The 22463-nt window shown below is 43.6% G+C and overlaps 1 protein-coding gene across 4 annotated transcripts in view; it reads right to left on the bottom strand.

Moving 5' to 3' along the window:
• Positions 1-22463, bottom strand: part of LOC309523943 (vascular endothelial growth factor receptor kdr-like) — a 203460-nt gene that overhangs the window by 5706 nt on the left and 175291 nt on the right. For all 4 annotated transcript variants that reach the window (XM_082208216.1, XM_082208217.1, XM_082208219.1 and 1 more), the window contains 4 exons: positions 19628-19733; positions 17138-17262; positions 15645-15723; positions 7879-7979 (listed from right to left, as the gene is read on the bottom strand). In XM_082208216.1, coding sequence (XP_082064342.1) covers positions 7879-7979; positions 15645-15723; positions 17138-17262; positions 19628-19733 — 411 coding nt within the window. The remainder of the gene's footprint in view (positions 1-7878; positions 7980-15644; positions 15724-17137; positions 17263-19627; positions 19734-22463) is intronic.

The following is a 22463-nucleotide window of genomic DNA, read 5'->3' as shown; positions in this document are numbered from 1 at the left end:
CTCAGCTCACCCACAAAAGTCTCACGACGAGAAGAGTTTCTGTAAAGAGCAGACATTCTCCCACTCTAGACTTGTTTTTTATGGGCAGGCCCAAGGTGAACGGCACTTCCTTAGGTTGCCCATAGCTGAGTCCTATTCAGCTGCACTCTCCACACCCAGTACCAGGTGCAGCAGGTTTCCTGAGTTTCCCAGGGGGCTTAGAGGATGGGAAGAGGACCCTCTGTTCTTCACCCTCTGTTCTCTCCTCCTCCTCTAGCTGCTTTTGCACTCAGGTTCTGCTTACAGGCTGCCCATTGAAGCATCTGGTTGGCCATTGTAAGAAAAGGATGTCAGACTAGGTAAGCCTTTGGTTTGATCTCTTATGTTCTTATGATAATCATAGGCATGTTTGTATCCTTGAATGCAGTTGGCTGCTCCCCTCTCTTTGTTAAACTCTTCATGTGAAAATGTTACTATTCATCTATTTCTCACCCACACGCCCTGCCATTGGTAACCCCTGATGTTTCTTCTCAGCTGACTCCATAGATCCAGCAGCTTTTATAATTTACCAGGTATTAAACTGGTCAATGGGGATGGAGAAAAACACAAAAATATCGGTGTAACTTGACCCTTGGCCTGGGCGAGTCTTGCTGTGCCCAATAAAAGAAGTGTTATTAAGGCTTAGCCTGGCCACACAATGAGACTCTCTGAGCTCTGTCAGCTCCCAGTATGTAGGAAGAAGGGAGCTTGCATTTCTGGTTCATCCCAGCCACCATGTCAAATCTGGGAATGACACTGTCTGTCAGCTAATGTTTAAAGCGAGCCTCTCAAACAATGACATTTAATATTTGCTCCCAAGTCAGAGGGATGACAAGTTTGGTCAGAGGCAAGGAGTGTGGTTAACTATCTCTGGCAGATTTGAAATGCAATTACCATCCTAGAAAATACTCATTTCACCCAAGCTGCATACCCTGAAATTAAGACAACTCTTCAGCCTTTGTTTCCTAACCCTTAACAACTTTCTCTATTTACTGAGATTTCACTTTGTTCTTCCCCTGCTCAGCAACTGACCCAATCTTGAGATGCTGCCAGTGTTGTTTACATGAATTTAGATGCACATTTTGTTTTCCCATTGAAGTTCTGGAATCCCCTTTTCATCTCCTTTCCTACTATGAAGACCAAAGCCATGTGGTAGAACACCTGCTCTGCATGAAGGGATGGGAACACCCCTTGTCTGAAACCCAGGGAAGCTACAGTCATTCAGTGTGGACAATACTGAGCTAGATGGACCAATGGTCTATTCTTTTCAAGTGTTCCTCATCTATAAAGCAAAGGTGAGGTTATTTTTTCTCCACAGTCAATTGTTCCAGCCATTTTTCCCTATTCTTGGCTAATGTTGTTTTTGTAGCTGGAAATGGAGAAAAGTGGATAGTGCAAGATTGTGAGAAGGTTAAGGTGTGGGAGGGGGAAGCACTTAGCACTTCTTTTATTTTTAAAGCAAAACCCTGATTTATATGTAAATAAGGCAGAGACCTTATGGTGGCCTCATAGGTCTGGAATAGTGCCTCCAAAACCCTATGAATGAGAATGCTTGAGCTCATGCATACTTTCTTAGGAGCAAGGTCCACTATGTTCAATTGAGCTTACTCCCAAATAAGATTGCCTAGGATTGCAGGCTTAATAGATTTTCCCATTCATTAAAAATTCTGTACACAAGGAGCAGCAGCCCTCAAAGAAAGACATCCCAATCAATTTGCTGTTTGCAGCAAGTTATACCTTGCATCTGAGTCCTGTAACAATTGCGGTAATTGAGCTGCAGGGGCTTATAATGGGCTTTATGGCTTTTTATAGGTGTTTAATGAGGCTTTATTTTTATTTTTTTGCAGGGCAAGCATGTTTAAGGCCCTTAATGGATTTAATAATGGTTGTAAGTTGAATTAGAATTCGCAGTAGTGAATGTGGTTGTTGGAACAATGGAAATTTCCCCCACAGTCTGCTTCATGGGACAATTAATGGGATGTAAAGGTTTAAGGCCTGGAACATGCTCTCAGTCTGTATTAACATGCTAGAAACAGGTGGTACAAACACTGAAAATTCTAGTGATGCCAGTTGGATGCTCAGGTTGTCTCCCCTGATTTTTGTCAGATTAATTTCGGGGGATACTAATTCGGCATTCAGTGAGCACCTAGATTACCAGAGAAACTTTGCTATTTTAATAAACATCAGCAAAGGACCTTGTAACAGGTCAGACTATTGGTCCATCTAGTTTAGTTTATGAAGTATAATTATTATTATTATTATTATTATTATTATTATTATTATTATTATTATTTTATTTATTTATACCCCACCCATCTGGATGAGTTTCCCCAGCCACTCTGCCACTCTGGGCGGCTTCCAATCAAGTGTTAATGGTAGGCAAAATGTAGATCAAGAACTACTGATAGGTCTCTGGGTGATCTACAGTACAGCAGTAAGGGTTTCTAACTCCCAGTTGTTTATGGATGACAACTAAATAAGCCATATTTCCTCCCAAATGCAAAAAAGCCTGGGAGGAAAACCAGGAGCAGATTTTTGCATAAAGTTGCTGAGAGTTCAGTTCTGAAACTGAAAACAAATCCTTGATCTGGCAGGGGGTTGGACTCGATGGCCCTTGTGGTCTCTTCCAACTCTATGATTCTATGAGCATGAGCTCAGAATTTCAGTTAATTGCATTTGGTGAATTGAGGGGTTCTAGCAAAAAGCAAAGTACATTCCACAAGCCTGAGCTCTTTCCACTTCTGGGTTACACTGATGGGCCATGGCTATGCAAGGTTTCAGTTAGTTGTTTTTCCCAACCCTACCTGCAGATGCTGGGGAGTGAACCTGGAATCTACTCAGCACAGAGTGTGTGTGCTGTAGCAGTGAGCTACGGTCCCTGAGGCAAGTTTCTTAGCTTCAATGTAGGATTCGGACAACCAGTTGGAGCCCCATCAGAAGCTGTTAATGATTATTATTTGCCCCCTAACACTTTAGATTGGAACAGGAAGGCCTGCCACAGTTGAGGAGGATTGTTCGATTTGATTTTGCCAGGAGAAATGCGTCTAAGGCAAAAGCAGTATCCTTCCTGGAATGCTTTGGCATTCTGATGCCTGAAGCACCTCAGCTATGCCCTACTTGGGGAATATCTTGGTTCTCAGCTAAATCGTTAGGTCTAATTATTTCTGAGCTTAATTGGGTATGACAAAAACAAGGCAGAGCCAAGACTTCAATGTATATCAAATAATGGTTTGCTGAATGAATTCAGAGGAGTATGACGACCAAGGTGGTTCTGCCCTGCTGCAGATGTAAACTTGAGGTTTACCTCACTGCTACAGGCCTGTTCAGACGAGAGTGGTGCACAAATTGCCAAATGAAAATCCTCCATACTGCTTGAGGGCACAGAAATATTGGGGGCTATTTCACAAAATTCCCCCAGGAGGGGAAAAGAGAATGTATCCATGGGAAGGGGAGGAAGGGCAGCATATAAATTTTCTCTAAGAACATAAGAAGAGCTTGCTGGATCAGGCCCACCTAGTCCAGCATCCTGTTATCACAGTGGCCAACCAGGTGCCTGTGGGAAACCTGCGTGCAGGATCAGAGCGCAAGAGCACTCTGGAAGCAGCCATCAATAGCCCTCTCCTCTCTCTCTGTGTTACGTGTCAGCCTGCTTCAGCCTTGGAAAATTTATCTAGGGATAGAGAAGAAATTCTCCAACAGTTTCTCAGGGCTGCAGTCAATCATTTTTGGTGATAGATATAGTGAATGTAATTTTAAGATTTATGTTATCAATTTTTTTAAAGAAAGCAGATTGAAAATAGACTTTTATACTTGTCTAAAAATTCTAAAATACTGTTTCTATATTTTTCTAAGATTTTAATAGATTCAGTGATTTTAGTGGGTTGTATCCTAGAGAAGTTAGGGACGCGGGTGGCGCTGTGGGCTAAAGCCTCAGCGCCTAGGGCTTGCCGATCGAAAGGTCGGCGGTTCGAATCCCCGCGGCGGGGTGCGCTCCCGCTGCTCGGTCCCAGCGCCTGCCAACCTAGCAGTTCGAAAGCACCCCCGGGGGCAAGTAGATAAATAGGTACCGCTTACCAGCGGGAAGGTAAACGGCGTTCCGTGTGCGGCTCTGGCTCGCCAGAGCAGCGTTGTCACGCTGGCCACGTGACCCGGAAGTGTCTCCGGACAGCGCTGGCCCCCGGCCAATAAATGTGAGATGGGCGCACAAACCCCAGAGTCTGGCAAGACTGGCCCGTTTGGGCAGGGTACCTTTACCTTTACCTTATAGTGAATGTTTGGTGGGAGGCGTCAGGACTGAACCCACTCCCTTCCACTGCCTGCCACCCATTCACTGGAAAGGCTGAAAACAGCCACATAGTGTGGGTTCTCAGTGCCTGGGGAGTACGAGTACACCAGAGTGCAGAGGTGGCTGTGCCAGCTGAAGCCCTCACTGCTGACTAAATGGTCTGAGCCACAGGTGAGTGAGGCGAGGGAAGGAGAAAAAGGCTCGAAGCTGCTCTGTGATGAGGACAGAACTGAGTGCCGTGGTGCCCCATTTGCAGAAGTGGCTGCCTGTGCCTCTTGCCTCTGTGGGCAGCGCCAGTGGCGCCCCTTCACCGGCCACAAGGGAAAGGAGGCACTGCTGTTGCCCAGCCCTGAAGGCTCAGCCTGGGTGCAGCTTAGCAAGTGAGGGGGCCTGGTTGCGCCCCCTTAAAGGTAAAGGGACCCCTGGCCGTTAGGTCCATTCGTGACCGACTCTGGGGTTGCGGTGCTCATCTCGCTTTATTGGCTGAGGGAGCCGGCGTACAGCTTCTGGGTCATGTGGCCAGCATGACTAAGCCGCTTCTGGTGAACCAGAGCAGTGCATGGAAATGCCGTTTACCTTCCCACTGGAGCGGTACCTATTTATCTACTTGCACTTTGACATGCTTTCGAACTGCTAGGTTGGCGGGAGCAGGGACCGAGCAACGGGACCTCACCCTGTCGCGGGGTTTCGAATCGCCGACCTTCTGATCGGCAAGTCCTAGGCTCTGTTGTTTAACCCACAGCGCCACCCATGTCCCTTGCGCCCCCTTGCGCCCTTTCAAAAATCTGCACCCAGGGCCATGGGCCCCCTGGCCTTCCCCATGCTATGCCCCTTGCTGAAAACAGCTCACTTTTCAGGGGGAAAGGATTCAGACCTTCCTTCCATTCATTTGATATATCTCTGGAGGGAGGATACAGGACTCACACCCAACTCATATTCAGCCTGTCTCTTTGGATGTTGTTTCTCTTTTCTTAACACCTGACATAGCATACAGCCATTGTTTGTCCAACAGGATTCCCAGTCCCAGAGTTTTGTATTTGTCTTCCCTAAACTCTCCAAATTCTTCACTTAAGCATTGCCAATTCCACCGCCTCCTCCACCCTTTCAACTCAGCAAATGCAAGTCAAATAAACAGCTAGATTTGGCGGGGGGTGGAAAGAGGACGGGAGCCTCAAGAGCCACCCTGGTTTGGAAAACACACTAAGCCTTCCGTAGGGCTTGTAGAAGTAAAGCAGGACTGTTTGTAATAGGTCCAGAATAAATGTTTTTGATAAGAAGAGAGATATCGCTAACAAGGGCGACATACTGATTCCCAGCCAGCCTCAGCAAGCCATGGAGAAGAGAAGAGAAGATATTCAGAGCTGCTTTTTCCAAGTTTGTGGGTAGATGCAAAGCTGTATTTTTCTCAGGGCTTAAGTAGGTGTTGGCTTTCGATGACATGGAATGATCCTCATAAATATATGAAATAAACTTTAGGAGTGCAGTTATTTAGTCAACTGAGGCTGAAACCTTATGCACCAAGGATGGGAAACTTACTCCAGCCCAAGGGCCATATTTCCTTCCAAGCAACCTTCCAGGAGCCACATGCTAATGGGCAAGGCCAGAGATAGGAGTGGGCAAAGACACAAATGTGAATTTTACTTTACTGTAGGCTACTGTCTACACACACTGCCATACCCAGCTCTATTGTCCAGGGTGGAAAGAGGCATTATTAGAGTTCAAAGACACATTCCAGCCAGTCAGAAAGAGGAGTGTTACCTTGGCAGAAGGGCTGCCACTAGGTGTGTGGCCTGGGGAGAGTCCTGAGGGTCAGATAAAGAGGTATGGAGGGCCAAATTTGGCCCCCAAACCGGAGATTACTCATTCCCGCTATACACACCAGGACCAGCCCTACCACAGGCAGTGATGTGGATGGGGTGTGGATGGCAGTGCTGATATGCTAGAGAACAGAGGTTTTATGTGCTATGAAGCTCTGAGGTGTGGTCAATGGTGCTTTACTATCACCAATTAAGGAAAACTAAAATGTGATAAATGTGTAGGTGAATATACAAGATGAACTGAGGTAGGTGTGAGGTTGGAAGATTGAGAGAGAGAGAGTGCTTTGAGTGTTGGAAGTGAGCAATGATTGGACAGAAGATTTGAAAGGGAGTTTGAATACTGATGGGAGGGCAGTCGAGAGTGTTTGGGTGGTGGCAGGATTAGTTTGATAAGGTAGGGTCAGCATTGTTACTAGATTTTGTTTTATATGAATCACAGTCACCATATGCTTTTGTACACCGAGTTATCAAAACCCATTTTTTGCCATTTCTGTTTTAATAAATTGTTGTATTATACACACATGCCTCTTGACTGGCTATGTTAGAGGTGGGAAATAGTCAGATATTTGGTATTTCTGGTGGCAGCATTAACAAGTTATAAAGATAGCTCTTAGAAACCCAGGTCAGGACTGTATATCTTCTTAAGATAGAGAAAGTGGTACAGAGGAGCTGAAGTAAATATAAGGTGGCACAACAGTAAGTACCATTGAAATAGTGTTCTGGGTATTTATGTACAGATTTGCACTGCTAATTATTTATTTGTTTTATTACTAGCAGCTTCATATATGGTGTTGTTTGGAAATTTCAAGAAACAAAAAAATCAGTGCAGTTTTGACAGGTTTAGTCAGCCTTCTTGATTCAAAATTATGTCTAAACATAAGCAAAAATGTGCTCCTTGATCTCATGAACCATCATTCAGAATTTGGTTAAAATCAGGTTCATCTTGATTCACACTGTTGTCTAATTGTATCCAAACATAGATGAAAGCTGCTCCTTGATCTAACCAAATTTAGAACCATGCAAATTTGCTTATATCATAAGAGGTGTCCAAGTGCATAGCAAAAAACAAAAACAAAAAAACTTTCTGAATTACGTAGCAGAGACCAGCCAATCCAATTCAAATCTACTCAAAAGCCAGTCTCGCTGAGTTCAATGGGGCTTACTTCCAGGCTAAGTGGGTATAGGACTGCAATGTAAAACATTTATACTAAGTTTAAAAAGTCACAAATGGGGATCAGGGCCAGTGTTATGGCCCTTTTACCTCTTTCTATACAAGACCCCAGACATGAATAATGAATGAATACAACTTGTATTTCATCACAAGCCAATTCTTGGATATATTAGTTTATGAAAGGATGCCAATGGCTACATTTGCATGTAAAGCTAAGTGTGGTTTGTTTAATAAACCACAAGTCAGCTCACAGATGTCGTAACAAGCCATAGTTTGTTTCTTCAAAGCTTGGTTTGTTTTCCAGCTGCTCTTGCCTCATGAGAGTGTCTGTGGTGGGGTGGCCAAACAAACCATGGTTAAGTAAGGATTTGGACATAATACCAAAACGTAGTTAAAACAAGCCATGGTTCATAAGCCAACAACAAAACCATGCCTATATATCACAACTTTATTTGCAGAAAATAAACCATGGCTACTCTGCTGGGTTGAGTTTGCACATCCAAACAAACCACAGTTATCCCAAATAAACCATGGATAAGCACACCAGGCCAGTATCAACTACTATGTATTCATCCAGGGGTACTTACGCCAGAGCCATGATTCCATAAGGCCAAGAACGAATCTCCAATCTCTTCCGGCTTTTCATTTCATCCAAAGTCAGCACCATCCCGCTATCTGACTCGCATTCCTAAAGAAGGGGAAAAACACAAAAGCTTTAGCTTCTTCTAACTGAGGGCTGTACAGCTCCTTTCAAGCTCAAAATACAATCTCGAGGGAGGGTTGGATTCATAGCAAATGCAGCCTGGCAGTGGCAGAAAAAGCAGAAGGAAGTGAATCCAACACCAGCTGTTCAATTTTTGCTAACCCTTCCAAGCAGAGTTCCACCCCTCTAGAATTTTTGTAATGCAAACAGCTTTTCTTCCCTTAGTGATGAGACCATCAGAACCACAGGAGGCTTCACAAGCCTTGTTTATGGAGGGTCCATTAAGCACATGGTTAGGGAACCACCAAATATTGAGGCCAGGCTTCTCTAACCTGGTGCCCTTCAGATGTTTGGACTACAGTTCCCATCAGTCCCAGCCAGCAAAGCCGGGCAATGCAGAATTCCCATGATTAGGTTTTCCAGCTTGCTTGCTTTATTTTATTTTTAAACTAATTGGGAGATCTGCATAACTCCTCTGAAGATTGAAGTAGTAGGTAAGATTTTTTTGGGTTTTGGATCGACTCTTTCAGGTCATTTCCCCAAAGTAAATCAACACATCCCAAGCACCAGTTGGCACCACGAAGGGAAAAATACCAGTGCGTAAGGTGCCAAGCCCATCATATTCAAAGGAGCCATGTGGGGATGTTAATTGGTAAAAGAGAAAAAGAGAGAGAGATCCTGATCACAGATGTCCTGTGTCACATTTCTAGTTTGGCCCTAAATGCTTTTGTCAAAAGTCAGTCCCTTGTCCAAGGAGCATAGGTAAAGGTAAAGGGACCCCTGACCATTAGGTCCAGTTGTAGCCGACTCTGGGGTTGCGGCACTCATCTCGCTTTATTGGCCGAGGGAGCCGGCGTACAGCTTCCGGGGCATGTGGCCAGCATGACTAAGCCACTTCTGACGAACCAGAGCAGCACATGGAAACGCTGTTTACCTTCCTGCCAGAGTGGTACCTATTTATCTACTTGAACTTTGTTGTGCTTTCGAACTGCTAGGTTGGCAGGAGCAGGGACCGAGCAACGGGAGCTCACCCCATCATGGGGATTTGAACCGCTGACCTTTTGATCGGCATACTTAACCACAAAGCAAGCTGTTTTATACTGACTCAATACCATTGGCCTATATCATTCTGCCTTGTCTACATCAGACACAAGACTCTCCAGATGTGGAATCCAACTCCCATCATCCTTGACCACTGGAGAGGATGAGTGGGGCTGATGAGAGTTGTGGTTCATAACATCTAGAGGGCACCATGTTGGCTATCTCTAGTCTACACAGACCAATTGCGACTTTTCAGGATTTCTGTTTTTGTTTTTTTTTTTTGGGGGGGAGCATTACCAGCACTACTTAGAGCTGCCAGAGATTGAACTTGGGACATTCTGCGTACAAAGCACAGCCCTTTCCCCACATAGTCTTGTAGTTCATATAAGTGACTGTAATGAATTTTGTGACACAACAACATTTCTGAGCTGCTGAAACCATGCGTATTTCCTTGCACATGTGTACAGGATGACATATGGAGACACCTGTCAACATAAACGGCACATCTGTGAGACTGCCGCTCAGCTGGGAACCCACCAGTGACCCCTTATGTATCCATGCATTCATTCAATGAATTGATCTGAGATGGGAGGGGGGTCTTATGAATGAGAGGAAAGCTAGGTTTAAATACTTCCACGGAGAAAGCATTTCTTCAGAATGGTAGTGCCCCACTGGTTTTAAGACAGATCTACTCCTGTGATTAGAGAGCCCACTCTCTACTTTAAATTCAAGGATATTCTTGGCAGAGAAATGGCTTAACCTCCCCATTCTCAGCCACCTGGCTTACAGCTGGCTGCAGTTTCATTTATAATGCTGGCACTCTGCAGTTAGCCTGTAAATTATTTCCTCTCTTAGTTTTATGAAGATAATGCTGGGGTGAGGGGAAGAGGCAAGTTTTAAAAACCATACAAAATTAACGCACACAGATGGTATAGTGAGGGTGGCTAATTATATAGAAAGCAAAGATGCTTTTATTTGATTCATTTGGCTTTCCCATCCTGGGTATATTTAGCAAGAGGGATTTCTCCTGGGGAGGGGGGTTAGTGTTTAAAGCAGGGGTGGGAAAACTTTTCCAGTCCAAGGGCCACATTCCACTGTGAACAACCTTTGGAGGGGCCACATGCTAGTTGTTGTGGGCAGGCAGAGGCAAAACTGGGTCCGATCAATAGATGTAAGTCTTACCTTTGCACAGTAAGCTACATTCCAGCCATGCGAAAGCCAAAGCTTTCTATACCCCGCTCCCACTTATCTCTATCCAAGCAATCAAAAAGCATTATCACACATTACAACCAAGCAAAAGCAGGAGCAGGGATGCCAAGAGGGGGTGAACTGGGGAGCATCCTGAGGGCCAAATAGGGAGGCCTAGCCCAGAGGTTCCCCATCTCTGTTTTAAAGCCTGTTATGAAAGAGTTGGGTAGCTGTGGATAGAGGCTGATTAGTGTCACTTCCATTTAGGTGAGGTCCCCACAAGCTATAACTGCTTCTGTTTCTTTAACAGATAGTGATGGGTACCAACTTGGGTGGCTTTAAAATAGGATTAGACAGATTCATGGAGGACAAGGCTATCAGCAGCTACCAGCCACAAGGCTGATGCTCTGCATCCACTGTCAGAGGTGGAATTCCTATGAATACCAGTTTCTGGGCGTCACAGGTGGGAAGAGTGCTGTTGCACCTGGATCCTTCTTTTGTGCTTCCCACGACACTTGTTTGGTCACTGTGAAAAAAGGATGGGTCCTTGTCCTGATCCAGCACAGTTTTTCTTCTTACTTTCAGAGGCTGGGCATTTGCCAAGGAAGAGCAATCGGTTAGCGGGTACCTTATCAAAATTTGTATCTTATTTACTGCAGCAGCTATAATTACGGTTTTCCACTGCTTGTGTGGTTTTGACAAGTTCAATATATTCTTTACAGTTGCGATGAGAGAAATAAAAACATGTGTTCAGGCTGCAATGGCAATCAGAATGATCTCATTTTTTTCGCTGGCTGTACAGAGGGCCAAACGACAAATGACTTTTATACTGACAGTTCTGCCTTGGGCGCAGGGTTTCCCTTACACACACTTGACCACACAAAGGATAGTGGGGACATTAACCCCCCTTTGCTCCCTGTGCCTGCAATCTGTGTTGCAAAATATGCCCAGGAAGGCATCTGTCTCTGGTCTCCCTTTTCAGGTTTTCTATGCATTGCAGAGCACTGGAGGGCAGCATCCAACAAAGTGTCAGAAACTGACCCCGGCAAAACACATTTCTATGTATTCTGGCCCTGGAAAACGTGAAGTTGCTGCGATCAGGATGGTCACTTTTTAATTTTATTGTTTATTATTAAAAATCACTCACACACTGCAATCCTAACCAAGAAAGAAAATAAGATGCCAACTTGGATGGCTTTGAATCATAGAATCATAGAGTTGGAAGAGACCACAAGGGCCATCGAGTCCAACCCCCTGCCAAGCAGGAAACACCATCAGAGCACTCCTGACATATGGTTGTCAAGCCTCTGCTTAAAGACCTCCAAAGAAGGAGACTCCACCACACTCCTTGGCAGCAAATTCCACTGTCAAACAGCTCTTACTGTCAGGAAGTTCTTCCTAATGTTTAGGTGGAATCTTCTTTCTTGTAGTTTGGATCCATTGCTCCGTGTCCGCTTCTCTGGAGCAGCAGAAAACAACCTTTCTCCCTCCGCTTTGAAATGGGAATAGACAAATTGATGGGGGATAGGGCTATCAATGACCACTAACTGTGCTGGTTATGTTGCACTGTCAGAGGCAGCATGTTTTTGAATACTAGCTGCTAGAAACTGCAGAAGCAGAGAGTGCTGTTACTCTCTGTTCCTGCTTGTGGGCATCCTGTGAAAGCCCCCCTGGCCTGACTCAGCAGGCTCTTATGACAGCTTATGAACTGATAAATGCATCTCCTCTATTACTCTCTTCTAAGGACACTGTGAATTATAAAATAATTCATTATGAAAAAACATGATGAAGAGCAATGACTATTTATATGCACACAACGCACAGGCAAATATATTTGTAACAGGTGCGTTACTAAATTATGATACATTAGGAATGCAGGAAGCCACTTCCAACTAGGCCAGTACTGTCTGCAAGGGAAGAGTTATCAAGCCTCCTATCCTCCATACGATGGTCTGAATTGCTCCCCCTTCTTCTACACGCTGACAATTTTGTGTTCAGAAAGTCCCAAGCCTTCAGCTAATGACACACAGATGTAGCTAATGCAACATCAGCAGTAGAGCATCTGCTTTGCATGCAGACAGTGCCAGGCTTAAACCCACCAAGTCAAGATAGGGGCTGGGGAAGACACTTCGCTAGAGAGCTTCTGCCAATCTGTGTACATGCCCCACAGACAGTACTGACCTAGATGACTCCTCCTGCCTTCCCTGCAACAGGCGCCTGTCTAATTTTGACTGGTAATAGAGAGCTGGAGCTGCAACACTAAAAGCTCAATTTCTAGTACAGGCTAAGCACACTTCTGGGGCATATGGTACTCTCCAAAGTGCCCGATCTGAGGGGTGCAGTTGCTGGGCAGGAATATAGTGGGCAAGATGGTCCCATAGATATCCTGGTCCCAAGTTGTTTAGCACTTCACATGTTAAAACTCAGTTTATTGGCTCTCATCCAGCTGTGGCCAGACACTAGTCTAGAGGCTGCATGGCTACTCCTGATTCGGATGTTCTGGAGAGACAGAGCTGCATGCCATCAGCATACTGATGACACTTTCCTCCACATCCCTAATGGCCATTCTCAAAAGCTTCATATAGATGATAAATAGCGCTGGGGACAAAATGGTACCCCATAACATAAATACCAACTGGCCAATGAACAGTCCTGCAGGTGGGACTGTAACTGCTGTTAAACACTCATCTCACAGGAGGATGTCGCGGTTGGAGGTATCAAAAGCTGAGAAAATATCAGGCAAAAGAAGCAAGGTTGTAGTCTCCTTGTCCCTCTCCTGAGAGAGATCATCCACCAGGGTGACCAAGGCTCACTCGGTGTCAAAACCAGGTCTGAAACCAGACTGAAATGGGTTTGGACAATAAGTTTCATCCAAGAATGCCTGGAGCTGCCCTGCCACAGCCCTTTCAATCACCTTCCCAAGAAATGTTGTTATTAGCAACCGTGATAATGTTTAGGTGCCTACTAAAGACATGTTTGTTTAGTAAGGCTATCCCAGAGGTGTAACTCAATCATTTATGTAAAATCACTTTTATATTTGATGAAATAGTTTGGTTGTTTCTAGAGTTTGTATGGCTGGTTTTATCACTTTAGAGTTTGTCGAATCAATTTCACTAGAGTTTGTGTTATGTGCTTTATGGTGTGAAGCAGTCTATAAATTTAACCACATAGCAGCCAATAGGGTGGAGTAGAGCTGCTCTCCCCACACCAGTGTCACTGCAGTTTGCTTAGATGGGCTGGGGCAGGACAGTGGCAAGCAGAAGCAATGCAGTGCTCCTGCTGCTGCATCATCCAGAGCCTCAGGTCTTATTCACACTTGTCTTTTGCTCCACTCTTTCTAGGCAGGTCTGCACTGAAAAGCTTTGTATTTGAGTGCGCCCCCCCCCAATGGAGCTTTCCCTGTGAAAACCTGCTCTTTAAAGCTGAATCGGAGCAAATGTCAATCTACAGAAAACCCGAACTGACATTTGCTCTGATTCAGCTTTAAAGAGCAGGTTTCCACAGGCATGGCTCCAGGGCAAAAACCCTAGCACCACTCAGACACAGAGCTTTTACAGCTGGAAAGGGCGGGACAATAGGTAAATGTGGTTAAGCCTTCAATCATATAGGCAACCTGTGCTCATCTAGGAATTATGCAGGGGTGTGGGTGGTGCTGTGGTCTAAACCACAGAGCCTATAGCTTGCTGATCAGAAGGTCGGTGGTTTGAAACCCCATGACGGGGTGAGCTCCCATTGCTCGGTCCCAGCTCCTGCCAACCTAGCAGTTCGAAAGCACATCAAAGTGCAAGTAGATAAATAAGTACCGCTCCGGTGGGAAGGGAAACAGCTTTTCTGTGCGCTCCTCTGGTGTCGCCAGAAGCGGCTTAGTCATGCTGGCCACATGACCCGGAAGCTGTCTGCAGACAAACGTCGGCTCCCTCGGCAAGTAAAGCAAGATGAGCTCCGCAACCCCAGAGTCGTTCGCAACTGGGCTTAACTGTCAGGGGTCCTTTACCTTTACCACAAGGGCAACACTATGGCTCCGCTCCACCACACCAGCCACTACTGGTAACATATGGCAATCCCAAATGTATGATGCAATATCACTGCACTCCTGAGTGTTCCCACTCCAGTTCCAGGGAAGAGGTACAAGGAAACTCAGAACACAATGATGTCACATGTCACACTTCTGTATTGCTAGATGCTTTTGGGGAAAAGAGAAGGAGAAGAGGTAAGGCTGCAGTATCTGGTGGTAGCTGTACAAACTCCATAACATCTGACTCTTGCCTACAACTACTCTGCTTTCTATCCAGAGTTCGGTAATGATTTTGGGAGTCTTCTTATTGATTTCAGTCAGTCTGATAGCAAGACTGTTTTCTCTTAAGGACAATCCAGTTCGATGAACACTAAAAATAACACAAGCAAAGGGAGAAAAGAGCCTAAACCTACACTTTGAACCTTCCCAAGCAACTCTTTGAATCAAGCATACTGAATTATTTTGACATGTTGCACTGATACTAATCCTCATGTAAGTCATCACATGGACTGGCACGAGGGCTTGGCTGGGCAAGAGTCCCAAAGCAATTCAGAGCTCATTAGCAGCACCATTATTTTAAAATGTCACCTTGATATAAAAGCAAAGACAGATGTTACCATTAAAGTGCTTCAGTTAAAAACTATCTCCCTTTATGAAGCAGCTTGCAGAACAAAATGAGAAAAGATAGATGTCACCAATGAGAAAAGATGCAAGCTCTTGTTTGGAAACTGATAGGTATTTATAACTATAGGTGCCATATAGTGAAAGAAACCCAAGAGCCATCCAGTTCAGGGATGGCCAGCTTGTTGGGTCTCTCCCCCTGCACCACAAACTATTTCAACAGGCTTCTATTTTAACGTTGCCTTTTTGGCAATGACACCAACTGAGAGGCTCACCTGTGCCCACAATAATGTCCTTTCAGACTAGTTTAAGAATCTAAGAAGGAGCCCTGCTGGATCACACCATCTAGTCCAGCTTTTGTCATCACAGTAGCCAACCAGATGCCTATGAGAAGCCTGCAATGGGACATGAGCGTAATGGTCTCTTGCCATTTGTGAATCCTAGCAACTGGTATCCAGAGGTACACTGCTACCAACAGTGGAGGTGGATTGCAGTCATCATGGCTAATAGCCAATGGATAGTCTTGCACACTGCCCAGGCTTGCGTCCTGGGGAGGTCACTTCAGTGCTGCTAGCACAGTGGTTTGCCTTTACCTCCAGAGGTACACTCCATTGTCTCTTGAAACAGATGGATGCTGACAAAAAAAGTGGGCAGCAGGATAGAGAGGTGTTTATTACCTGACCTTCTGGTGGATGGTTCATTGCTGTTTTCCAAGAGAGAGACTGGGAGGAGCAAGGAAGCACAGAGATGCATTGTGGGGAAGAAAGCATTTGGCCCAAGCTTACCTCATGCAATCTTTTTTCTTTCTTCACTGACACCTCATCAAATGTTTTCACACTGAGTGGCCGATTCTTGGGGTTAATACTGAAAACAAGCAGAATGAGAGATTCAGTCATGGACTTTTAGTTCTTTATTGTGTGGTGGAAAGATGAAAATAACAGCTGCATTTAGCTTTCAGGCACATGTGTACTGAATCGTTTTTGTTGAGCCACGGCACAATCACAATACAAGGAGAATGCTGGAGCTGGTCCCCAAAAACTTAGGACTCACCTGTGCAGTTGCTGTGTGGCCTCAACAAAGTTGTTCTAGCACCTAGCCTCAGTTGCATGGAATATGGAAATAACAGCCACAAGCCCCCAAAATAGTTTGGAGGTAAAATTAGAAAGAAAGAAAAAATCTCCACAGCCTACTCTCTCTCTTTCAGGTTTCTGTCATGCTCTTCTAACTTAAAATTAAAATGCAGCTCCCTTCAATGAATGGATAGAAGATATGTACAAACTCACAACACATGAAAAAATTGCCTATAAACGTAGACTACCCATGGACAAATTTAATGATATTTGGCATTTTCTATAAATGCTGTATTAGGTTAAATGTAGGTTAACTACAATAACAATATTGTAATGTTTATAAGTTCTGTTTTTGTTTCGTATTGTATATGGTTGTTATCTTCCCCCCCGTTTTTGCTTTTCCTCCTTTTTTTACGTTTTATTTTATCCTGTGCACTTAACAATCACATACACATTACCTTTTATATTTCAATAAAGAATATAAATATATTAACAAACAAGCAAACAAAGGGGTCAAAAAACAGAACCCAGAATAGGGCTATGCAGGCAACATAACTATGAATACAGGAGAATGATACATTATGGAGGATGAAGGAAGTAGCCAGCAAATGGCATGACTGTTATGGAAGGGGCAAAAATGACCCCTCCAGAAAACCAAGTCAGCAGGGGAGAGGAGAGGTTCTATCACCCACTGTATTCCTGAAAATTTCCCCTTTATTGTCTCCTACATCAGAGTCAGGAACCTCAGGCCTAATAGCCAAATGTGGTCTTCCAACTCTCTCTATTCTCTATTCCCTTAGGATTCTCCCCTGGCTGTACCTCTTACTAGTCTTGCTCTGGCCTGAAAAAGGTTCTCCATCTGCACCTTGCCATCTTCTTTAAGAAGAAGTACAATTGTTGCCAAGAGATGCATTGCTGTCCCCATAACTCACAGCCATGTCCTCCTGCAATGAAGCCACTGCCTCTGCCTCCCTGTGATAATGATGCCTTTTTGCTGGTAAAGATATATAGATGCTGTATTATCTATTTGCTGAGATTCCGCAGGCTACCCCGGACCTCTTACATGAATCTCTTGTTTCCGTACCGGAACAGCAAACAAAACCTCTGGCTTTACCCTCCTGTTAGCAAAAGCTTAGAAACAGCAGCAGCCTTCTCTCAAACCCCAAAGAGAAGGACGAATCATTATGATTATTTTACAAAATCCTTACTAGGCTTCCAGTGTACTCCAGCGATGAAAACCCTTCTTCACATTCTCTTCAAGGATGCTGATTTTGGGTTTGGAATCTCCATCTGGGCACAACGTAATGTTCAGTGGGATGTAGTCTTTCCCATCCTACATATTTCATAATCAAGAAGAAAACAAGGGATTCATTTTTCTTACTTGGCTTCAGACATTAGTGACTGTCACATTCTGCTGAGTTGGTCTCTAGCAGGTTGCCTATCCCAGAAACCCTCTGGAGTTTTGCTTCTTTCTTTCATTTTTCTATGAAACTACTGTGAATGTATTGGCAATGCAGCAGCACGATTAGGGTTTAGGGATTTTGACTGGCCTCTCATCTCTGAGGTGATCTAAGGATACCTAGTGAGCTGAGATTTAGTCTTGGGTCTCCCAACTCAAAGCCTTGATCAGGAAGACAAAAATAACAAATTTGACACTCACTTTCAGTAGCTAAAAAGATCTCTGCATCTCTGTCATTTGGCATTTCCTATAACAATTTTCAAGGCAAATATTAGCAGAACTGGAGCACCCTCTTGCACATTTTAATGTTATGCCCTCAGTTCTCCTTGATGGAAGATTTAAGGAGTTACCTTATATTAACAGGTTATGTCCCTGTGGTTCAGACCTAAATGATAAAGTAATCTATGTTTTATTGTTTTGCAATTTTAACAACACCAAATAGTTGATCAATCCCCTGATCACTTTGAATCTTGGAAGACTGATGGAAATGTTTATCTTCTTCTTTCTGATACAAAGAAGTTAATTACAGAAATGGTAGTTAAATTTCTGCTAAGTGCAATGATGATACAAGTAAAAATATTTTCTAAATAAATGAAATCTTTTCCCAAAAACCACACACAAACCCTGCCCTGAGATATTTGATAATTCTGAAGTTTTATTATGGTATGCTTTATTGTAAAATCTGGATCAATAAAATGAGTAACGATCACTTATATATCTATTTATTTAGGTAATTTATACATTGTCACATACTTTGAAAATGGCTCTAAGGGGTTTACAGCATTCTAAAAAAAAAATCATCAAAAATACAAAACATATTTTGAAAAGTTCACGTTGTAAAGCAGCACAGAAGAATTAGATAACATCCTCCCAAACATATCATTATATAAATCTAAAAGAACTAACGTAGTAACTACTAAAAGATCAAAATACAGAAACACAGCAAAGATACCTAGTCCACTATATCATCATCTCTTACTCCCCTTTTCAATGTGCTAGTTTCGTTGAGTATTCTTTACATAGCCATACCCATATCCTCCAAGGGGTCAAAATAAAGAGCTAGACCAGGCTTTGCCAACTAGGTGTCCCTGAACGGTTTTTGACAGCAGCTCTCATCAGCCCAAGCCAGGGCACAAGGCTGATGGGAGTTACGGTCAAAAACATCTGGAGGGCACCAGCATGGTGCAGGCTGTGTTAGATGAGCTTCCCCGAAGACGTGTCTCAGGATATCTGCACATCATTGTGGCTACATTTTCTTCTAAGGAGCTCAAGGTGGGGCACATAGTTCTCCCCCTCATTTAATCCCCACAACAACCCCGTGAGGCATGCTAGGCTGAGAGGCAGCAACAGGCCCAAGATCTCTATTCAGCTTCAGTTTCTGTTCGATTATGTATTTTGTGTTCTCATTTTGTATTTTTATGCTGTGAGCCTTTCTTTGTTCTTTGGACAAATGATGGTATGCAAATTTAATAAATAATAGCAATAACAATGGCTCAGCAGGGATTTGAACCCTGGTCCCCCCAAGTCCTAGTTTGGTCCTAGACCCCTTTTCAATTCTGCCACCACCCTCTTCACCTACTTTTATTCTTCTTGTTCCTTAACATCATCTTTTCTTTCTTGTTCTCCTTGGCTATGTTTGGAATACACAAATTATACTCCCCACCCCCACCCCCACATGGCAAACTAGGTCTCCATCAACTGAGCTTCACTGATTTGTTTCGCCAAGTGAAAAGGGAGAACTGAAAACCAAGATACTGAAGGTTACATAACAGCTCTGCTCTAAAAGCAGAAATAAAAGGTTGATCAAGCTATTGTGAAGCAGGCAATTATGTAATTGCCTTTGTGGGACACAAAGCCTTTTATGTTAAAGCCCTTGAAAGCAATGATGAGTTTAGGACACCGGATATATGTCTGTGTCCAAGCTACATATCTAAGGAGAAACAAGGTAGTCACTTTCTGGATGCTGAAAACTAATTAAAAATATGCATATTGTTTATCTAGGGAGACAAGTTAGGCTTTCAATGATTGGACATGATATTTTTTGCTGGTCATGCATGGCTACAACTGGATCTGTGAGCATGAGATATATCGTGCCCATTCAACATTTGCTCTGTATTTTCCGCTATGATGCAACCTTTAACAAAGTTGTTTAATGTAAGGTCCCATATTTCAGCAAAAGCACACAAGCTCTGCACACATTGATTAAACTTGAAACAAGATAGATTTCCCTGAACTTTACCTGTTGAACATTTGCCTGGAGCAAGTCTCCTAAACGTTCCACAAGTTCGGAGAAGGTGGGCCTCTCTGTCGGCACTCCATGCCAGCAATCCAGCATGGTCTTGTAGCTACAAGAAAAGAGAATTTAGCTTTAAACATCAACAGTTCTTATTCACTTGTGATGTTATCTTTTCTCTACCTGTCACCATCTGAAAGCTCGTATAAGGGCTTGTCCAGACTTCCTTTTGTGCCACGCTTTCAACGTCTGTGTCTGAGAATGGTTTTTTGTTTTGTTCCACTGCTTTCCCCAGATTGCAGACCTAGGTGATGCTTTTCTAGAGCAGATTACCAAAGATTCAGAAAGGAGTGGTACAGTAGTAATGGGAGACTTCAACTACCCAAATATATTTTGGATGACAGGTCCAATGATATTACATTGGCCGTGGCAAAGTTTCTTCCAGAAGTTAAAAGAAACAAAGATCATCATGCTTGAGACGTAACAAAATGACGGCCTCGGTTTCTCTCTCTTTTGTGATTGGCTGTCTTGACCGTATTTTGTTCTGAAATTGTTCTATGGGTCTTTGGACTGCAATAAAGATTTACTTATCTGTTGGAATTCAAACTCTGCCAAAAATGTAAAGTCCAACAAATTCCTCAACTGCTTCAATGACAATTTCATTTTCTAGAAGGTGGAAGAAACAACAAAGGGGAAATCTATCTTGGATCTGGTCCTCACTAACAGGGAGGAACAGATCAACAAAGTGGAAGTACAGGGAATCTTGGGAGGAAGTGATCATGTCCTCTTGGGTTTCATGAAACAGAGACAAGGGAAAGCTGAGTGTAGTCAGACACGTACTATGGACTATAAGAAGGTCAATTTCAAAAAGCTGAAGATACTTCTGGGTGAGATACCATGATCAGAAATACTCAAGGAGAAAAGAGTCCAAGATGGATGCTAATTTCTTAAAGGTGAAATACTGAAGACATAAAAGCAGACAATTCCAAGAAAGAAAAAGTGGGAGGCATCTAAAGAAACCAGTACAATTGCATAAGGAGCTCACAGATGAGTGGAGATTTAAGAAGGGCATGTCTAGGGAATGGATAAATGGAAAAGCACGAAAGGAAGCATATACATGAGTAGCCAACACTTGAAGGCAGAGGTTCGGCAGGCTAAAGTGCAGAATGAACTCAGGCTTGCAAGAGAGGTTAAAAAATATATAAAAGGTTTCTTTGGCTATGTTTGAGGAGAGAGGAAGAATAAGCAAGTAGTAGGTCCTTTGAATGGAGAAGAGGGAGAAATGCTATTGGGGGACAGAGAGAAGCCAGAGGAGCTCAGCACGTCCTCTGCCTCTTTTGTCACTTCCAGAAAAGCAGTTCCCAACCTGATGATAACAAAATTAATGATGCAAGGAGGGAGCTGCAGCCGAAGACAGGAAAAGAAGTGGTAAGGGAACACCTAGCTACTTTAAATGAATTCAGATCTCCAGGGCCTGATGAGCTTCACTCAAGGTACTAATGGAGCATGCAGATATAATCTCAGAGCCTCTGTCTATAATCTGGAATAGCTGGAAAACAGAAAAGGTCCCTGTGAGCAAATGTCACCCACATCTTCAAAAAGGAAGTTTGGTAATAAGGCATACACTTTGCATGTAGAAGATACTAGGTTCAACCTCTGTCATCCCAAGTAGGACTGGGAAAGACTCCTGCCTGAAATCCTGGATAGCTTCTGCCAGTCATTGTAGATAATACTGAGTTTGATGAACCAATAGGTTTCCATAGTGTAAGGTAGCTTCCCATGTTAACCTCTTTAAAATGATGCATTGCGGGTTAAGATCATGATTAGGACTGGGTGATGTATCAAAACATTGTCCTGGACCGGTCTGAAGGCCTTCACCTGGTGGTATATCACTGGTGGGGCTTGCCTGCCACCTTCTTTCATTGGCTGCCTCCTTCGTCCCTGTGCTGGGCGCTGTCGCTGGAGGGAACTGAGGCAGTTTCACCCCATTGTCTTGCAGGGCTGGGGCTGAATGATGCTCCTTTTCAACATCGCTATGTTTAGCTGGTTATACATCAGAATGTTGAAAAGCTGTTATCACCCAACCCTAGTCATGACTGCCCACATTCTAGAAAGCTGAACCACTGAAAGGTAAGCTGACATCTTGGTATTTATGAGAGAAGACTGGTTACTACATTTCCCCCTTTTTATCACTCTTAAAAGCCAAATGCTTGTATGAATTGGTCCTAAGGTCATTTGTATGAATGAATGAACACATATTCCCAATTTCATAGTAAATTACAGTACTTTTACACAGTATAACTGTGTCCACATGAATGTTTTTAATGGAAAAAAATCCCACTTGTCTATTTAAAAGCAACTTGCATCCCACTTGTTTTTAGAACTTCTAAGGGAGGACCCCCCCCCCCGAATGGTAAAGAATAGATATAATTTCCTAACCGCTGCTTTTGGACTAGGTGTTGGGTGAAACAGCTGTTCAGAGTACATTACCCAGCCAGCAGCTCTGCAAGGCAAAAATCCACACAGTACTTGAAGAAGAAGGGAGAGGGTAAGGCAGGCACACTCAACATTCCAAAAGGAAGAGGAACAATGAGGCACATATGCTGAAGCACATTAATACATAATGCTGTCCATTAGCAAAATTAATTGATAGATATGATTCATGCATTTCATCTCCTACAGGGTCAATATATCAGTACAGAAGAGTGACCAAGGAAGACATGTGAATCACAATGGGGGGGATTGGAAATCATGTTGGAATTTGTGATGTGTGAACTCAATCTTTTTTTTGTATTGAGTGTTGATCATTTTGTTGATTGTTGTGTATAATAATAATAATAAT

This window comes from Podarcis vaucheri (genome assembly GCF_965113315.1).
Source record: "Podarcis vaucheri genome assembly, chromosome: Z".
Classification (NCBI taxonomy): Eukaryota; Metazoa; Chordata; class Lepidosauria; order Squamata; family Lacertidae; genus Podarcis; species Podarcis vaucheri.
The sequence above is the reverse complement of the archived record's forward strand: the minus strand, read 5'-3'. Positions and strand labels throughout refer to the sequence as shown.